Source organism: Sycon ciliatum, chromosome 2 (genome assembly GCF_964019385.1).
Source record: "Sycon ciliatum chromosome 2, ocSycCili1.1, whole genome shotgun sequence".
Classification (NCBI taxonomy): domain Eukaryota; kingdom Metazoa; phylum Porifera; class Calcarea; order Leucosolenida; family Sycettidae; genus Sycon; species Sycon ciliatum.
The window spans coordinates 28807714-28814470 of record NC_088644.1 but is presented as its reverse complement, the minus strand read 5'-3'; the positions used below and the strand labels follow the sequence as shown (position 1 = coordinate 28814470).

Sequence of the window (6757 nt, the reverse complement as noted above, 5' to 3'; positions counted from 1 at the left end):
CTATCTGACTATCTGACCGATGCCGCGATGGAGGTAACCCGCATGCTCTATGTACAGTACAACACTGTGACGGCCACATCGGACCACTATACACATCGGACCACTATACACATCGGACCACTATAATAAGTAGAGCACAACCAAGCCATGCACGAGCTGGAAGTCTCAGCTGTGCAATGTTATCGCATGAGCTGATTGTAAAGTAACTGGTGGTAGTGGATATATGGCAGAACTTGTAGCCCTTGGCTCTCCACCCAAGTTTAATTACAGATATCCCTAGCAAGTTTGGTGTGCACGTGGGCCCATACGGTATGTCCCCTGATTACATGAGCACAATGGGGAGTGAGTCATTTCCGTAAGTCATGCACATGTCCAATAACATGACCGTACATTGATACTACTACAGTACAAGGAAAAAGGGAGGCAAGTAAGTAGCCACTCAAGTCAGTCCCAGTTACTCCCAGTACTTTGAAGTGGTACATGGTTTTTAAAATTAAAATTAATGAAGATTGCAGAACTCTCGTGCACAAGTGTACATGTAATTCATCAATGTACAAAATTAACGTTATTATTATCAATGCAGTCCCCAATGGCCATCTGAATCTGGCTGTCGTGACAACTACATGTAACTTGAATCCAACCAATCCTAATTGGCATGCCTGTGAATGATTTTCTGTGCATGCCTCTGAGTCCTTGCTTGCTTCTTCAAGGGTCCAGGGTGATGTGTGACGGTTTCTTGTCCTTTGCACATGCCACCCATGCTGTGATGAGGTAATTGACTGTGTCCATTGAGGACTGTCGACTGCACCCACTTACTGACTGATTTTACCTGAAAACAAAATAACTCAATACTAAGTGTCCCACCTCATGCCCCCCCCCCCCCACACACACACACAATAATTATAATACAGCACCAGCAAGATTGGACTCTTGCTACTAAATGTACAGTAGGTCTGCAGCAGAGCACAAGCCAGCACACAGGTTGATCTCATGATTTGAGACCGCCATGTCCGTAGCCTTTCTGGTGACCAGTGCAGTGAATCAGTAAAAGCAACCGTGCTTCATACAACCAGCAGACAGTCCAATTGCTAATGTGACACTTCAAACATCAAGGGACAAATTTGAGAACAACAGAATTACACATGACTTTGTAATGAAACGAAATAGCTCAACGATCAAGAATATACTGGGAGATTTAAAATATATATGCCTGGCTATGATCTAGGTAGGGAATTGTGTACTGAAGTAAGAAAAGACGTCTATCTGGCTGATCCCAATGGCTTAAAAATGAAGAAAAAATGTTTCAAGTGCTTTGCCATTTCTACCGACGGCTACAAAGGAGAGAGAGAGTCTGTGTGTGTGCGTCAGTGTAACTGGAAGAGATCTCGAAGGAGCTGTTGGTATAAATAATTGTCTTCTATCTAAGCATTGGCTTCCTGTCTAAACTCAAGTATTTTTAGCACACGCTAACACACCGTGGCAAGGCCGTTGCTAGTTACTTCAAATGATATCGTCGAAATCTCAAAATTACAGTACGAGATCTAAACCCAAATCTAAATTCAGCACGTCAAAGAAACTTACACTGAAATCTGGCTAAAAACATCCTGAGTTACCTATAATTATGTTATAATGATATGGATGTCCCACTTTCGCACACTGCGACAACTACTGCTATGGACGGTCTGTGGAGTTGGGCTATCTCTTCATCAGAGTTGTGCATCTCTGCGGAGCTCGACCATATCTTCATCAGAGTTGTGCATCTCTGCGGAGCTCGACCATATCTTCATCAGAGTTGTGCATCTCTGCGGAGCTCGACCATATCTTCATCGGAGTTGTGCATCTCTGCGGAGCTTGACCATATCTTCATCAGAGTTGTGCATCTCTGCGGAGCTCGACCATATCTTCATCAGAGTTGTGCATCTCTGCGGAGCTCGACCATATTTTCATCAGAGTTGTGCATCTCTGCGGAGCTCGACCATATCTTCATCAGAGTTGTGCATCTCTGCGGAGCTTGACCATATCTTCATCAAAGTTGTGCATCTCTGCGGAGCTCGACCATATATTCGTACTTGGTACATGCTAGTTGTGTTAGATACGGCATCGCTGCTCGTGAGACGGGTTTAAAAGACGGTCGAGGCGACACCGCTGGTTGCTGCGGGGCGTTCCTGGGGTGGCTCAGCATCCGAGAACGGATCTGCTCCTTTCTCTAGGCCGGTGACGCCAGACATTTGGTTGCTCATGACGGTGATGCGGTTGGGAATCATACCGGTCGCCTTGCTCCTGCCCTTGGAGTCGTACAGGGTTGCTTCCCAGAAGTTTGGCTTTTTCGGCATGGTGTCGATGACGTGTAGCAGGGATCCCTTGGCGAAGGTCAGCTGCCACTTGCTACTGGCCAGGAAAGCGAATTTAGCACGGTACCAAACTGAATCGTACGGCTGCTTGATTGCTTTGTAGCCGGCTGCATCGTTCTTTACGGTGATCAGCACAGACGTGGTGGACTGGCGAAGGCAGGATGCAGCCATTTCCCTCGTGGCATTGCTCAGGACTGTTCCATTCACTTCCAGTATCCGATCACCGACTTGCAGTCCACCGCCGGACGTTTCTCCGTGACTCGCCGACGCATCGGTGATCTGGGAGATGAAGATGCCGCTCGAGTTTCCGCCTTGAATGCAGAAGCCTAGTGTGCCGCTAGTGGGATTACGCGACAGCACAACAAAGCGTATGGCAGCGTTCCGTTGGCCATCTCCGGTGCTAGTGGAGCGAATAGCCAGGCTGCGCACGCTGTCATTGCCACTGACTCCAGCTTCAATAAATGAGCTCGTAGCTGAACCAGCTGCCACGCTGGAGGAGCTCTCGCTGGAGTTGACAGAGTTGTTGCAGGAGCGGCGTTCTTGCTCCTCCGCTTTGCTCTGTGGCGGCAAACTGCCTCTCCGTGGCGAGTTGTGCCTTCCAGCTGCCGTTGCTCCTGCCTCCGTGCTGTAGGGTGCAGTGATGTTAGCCGGCATGCTGCGCGTCTTATCATCAGTGCTCGGCGTAGACTCGAACTCGTCCACGTTCGCTTCATTCCTCGCTCGGCTGCGCTGGATGGCCTGAAGTCGCTGTTCACCTTGCTTGACAGACTCCAGCAGCGGATTGCCTTCAGAGTTGTCTTTAACGGACTCATTGCTGCTACTGGTGCCAGTATTGCTGCTGGTCTGGCCCCCGGTGGAGACCTGACTCATCGGACTTGATTCAATAGCGGATAAACGAGAAAATCCTGCGGCCGGAACCTGGTCACTTCCACTGTTCAGACTTTGTGTCCGTGATCCACCGCCACCTCGGGATATTGCCGGAGCGACCTGGGTGTAGGATTTGGAGAATTTGACGGCGGATGCGGTGGTACTAGTTGGTGCTGATGATACACTGGCTGTGGTAATGCGCGACTGGTGATCACCACCGCTGCCAGAGCTGCTGGTGCGCGAGTGAATAGAGGAGAGGACGCCGCGGTGACTGACGACGTGGCGGTCGTGACTGTGCGGCGTGTAGCGTTCGTTCGACGACATTGTACCGTGTCCCGACGACGGAACGTAGTCACTGTCATCCAGAGACAGGCGCTCGCCGGCACTGGGCACCATGTTGCTGACCGAATCGCCAAAGTACGTGCTCGGCACGCCAAAGCTGGACGGCACTGCGCTGGCTGGTGGTCCGGTGCCGCTGCCCGATCCCATGGATCTGGATCGCAGGGCGGCGCTGAACGGTCTGCGGACGGCCACCAGCGTGGGCCTGAACAGGGTGAGGCGTATAGGATTGTTGCGCTTGCCCGTCTTGATGCTGTGCGTCACACGGCCTATCTCTACGTTGGTCACCGGCATGTTGTCCACTTTGAGAATGCGATCGCCTGGCTGAACGTTGAACTGCTTGGCTATCATGCTATTGCTGTCAGTCAGTCCGGTGACGACTATGTGGCTCTCCAGCTGGATGCCATAGTCTTTGTAGCCTTGCAGACGTACCTCGAACGGCGCGTTCTCCACTTGCCGTCGGAGTACGATCCTCAGCGGCGACGTAGCTTCTCGTAGCATGGTGGCTGCTGAAGCCTGCTCGACGTGGGTCAAGTCTTGATTGTTGACCATGATTAGGAGATCGGAGCAGTTGAGAATGCCGTCGGCTGGACCATCCTTCACTACATCGACAACCTGGATGTACGAGCCCAGCTTCATATCAGGATTGTCCTGACCGCCTCCGATCGTGAAGCCCAGCTGACCATCCAGACCCTTGCGTATCTGCACCTCTCTGGTCGCGTAGTCGGCCTGCCAGTACAACGCTCTCTCGTCCAGCTGCGACTGATAACAGTCGCGCAGCGCACGGCAGTTGTGCAGCTCCTTGGTGAGATTGTCCACTTCGTGGCGCAGAGAGTCGGCGTCGCGCATCGTCGCCACATGGTCACTGACTGCCTTGTCACGTGACCGCTGCAGCTCTGTCGTGTCTGCCCGCGCCATGTCACGCTCGTTGATGATGCGAGAGCGCTCCTCGAACGCCCAGTCGCGGCTCTGCTGGGCTTCCAGCTTCTCCTTTTGTGCATGCTTGAGATTCTGGTCGCCTTTGGCAAGTTCAGCTTTCAGCTTGGTGATTGCCTGTTGTGATGTTGCTAGCTCTTCCTTCATGCCATCCATATCCTGTTGCAGGCGGTAGCTGCGGCTGATGATTGTTTCTTGTTCCGTCAACGAATCGGCGCGTTCTTTCTTGGCTACTAGGCACTGTTGCCGGAGCAAGTCACACTCGTCAGCCATTGCTTTCAACTCCTTTTTCAATCGCATCAGGTCCTGGTGCATCTCCCGCGCACTGTGCGGACCGCAGCTGCCATCGCTATGTGAGCCGTCCGAGCTACTGTTTCCACCACTGCCGTCACTGGCCCCGCGACCGTACATTCTGCGGCACTGCTCTTGCAGCAGTCGTTCCTTGGCGGCCAGGCGACTCCGCAGCTCCTGGCACTCCTCCCTGGATGCGGCCAGGTGCCGTGCAGTGTCCTGGCGTTGTTCAATGGCCGTGTCCCGTAGCATACGCATAGCCTCTACGGCATCCGCACCAGCTAACTGTGTTGAGGACGAACTCGCCGAGCCCGTTGTATGCTCCTCTTTTACCTTTTCCAGGTCTTTCCGAGCCTCGTCCCTGGCACGATACGCTTCATCGCGTTGCTTTAGCAGTAACATACTCTGATCCATTAGGTCATCTTGCGCATTCATGCTTTCCAGCAGCTGCTGGCCAAGTTTGTAGACATCAGCTTTCAGCGTTCCCACATCGGCTTGACTTTGCTCGTACTGTTTACTGAGCTTAGCACCCTGGCGCACAGCTACCGATAAATCATTCTGACATGTAACTTCGGAGCGCTGTGCCTCAGACAACTGCCGTCTACAGCCGGACAACTCGGATTTCAACGCCTCCAGTTCCGCCACAGTTTTCTCTTGCAGCCGTCCCAGCTCATCGAGCTTAGATTGCGACACATGCTTGGAATCCATGGCACTTGCAAGGTCTCGTTGCAGTCGCGACACTAGTTCGTCCATGATTTCCCCTCCTTCCGCACTGGCATCGCCTCGGAAATTCCCATTGAGAGGCACCGGATCGGAAATGCCAGCTGAGGTGGTGTAATCTGCGGAAGACGCTGCGATAGGGACAGGTGTGTATCGCCTGTGCCGCTGCTGTGTGTCTTCCAACCCGTCGATAATACTCTTGTTCAAAGACCCGGCGATTTCGTCCGAGCTTCCAGCAAGGTTCAGGGGCTCAGGCGGAAATGAAGAGGTCCGCTGCTGAGCGGTGTGTGTCGCCACGAAGCGCTCACTCGGCGCAACAAATTTCTCACTCCGGACTGCGCTGGCTCCGCGAATATGAACCGCATCTGCAATGGGCCGAGCGCTAGCGTAGGTTTCCGCTGAGTCCTGCCGTGACGTGGTCTCATGCAGCGGCACTGATGCCGAGTCAGCAGATCGAACACAGTCACCAGTCCTACCCAAATCTCGTTGTTTGTGAATGATGTGGTGATGGGCAGCTGAATCAGCTGAGCGGATTGTCTGTTGATCGCTGGCCTCTTGATGATCTTGCGTCGACCGAGCACACTCAGGGACTGAATCACACGCTGCACGCAAACTACTTTGACCGTGTTGATGATTGCTAGTGCGATCTGATTCTTGCGACATGGTGGGGTGTTCGTAGGTCTGCCTCCATTCCCATGCGCAGTGAACAACAACTGCAGTCTGTAGCGCAAGAACCTTTTCAACCCAACGTCCCAAGCCAAGGACAGGTGCTCAGTCTCAGTCAGAGTTTTGATGCTGACTTGACTAAACGTGCTGCAACTCTTTGTAGATTTGCTCGGTCCAGCAATGCAGTGGTGACCTGGTGACAGATTTACGAATGTCTTGGACCGCCGCCTCAAACTTTTTCCAGCACCCACGAGCAGTGTGTGTCGTCAGCTCCAGACCTCCGGGGCCTGTCACACTCTCTGGCATTCAGGACAGCAGATCAAAGTCAGCAGCATTGCAATGCAGACGGAGTCTGAAGGCTAACGTCGTTTGCGTGCAAGGCTTGACAGCATCGTCAAATGCCTGGCATACCCATTTCTTGCCGGGGTGTGAGAAAGCGCCATAAAATCGACGGGCAGGCATGATGCACTCGGTCTTCCGTCGTTCAGTGACTTATGACGTTATGTGAAAATCGCTAGCATGCACTTCGCGGCAAAGCGGAAGGAGATCAATCTAGCTTTGTACACCCCCAAGCGGATACACAACGT

At 52.6% G+C, this 6757-nt stretch overlaps 1 protein-coding gene across 1 annotated transcript; it reads right to left on the bottom strand.

Annotated features, from left to right (window-relative positions):
• Positions 1-1080: 1080 nt before the first annotated feature.
• Positions 1081-6641, bottom strand: LOC135809572 (uncharacterized). Its single transcript, XM_065322949.1, has one exon. The coding sequence runs from the start codon at positions 6165-6167 to the stop codon at positions 2121-2123; it is 4047 nt and encodes a 1348-aa protein (XP_065179021.1). The 5' UTR covers positions 6168-6641; the 3' UTR covers positions 1081-2120.
• Between the last annotated feature and the right edge of the window lie 116 nt (positions 6642-6757).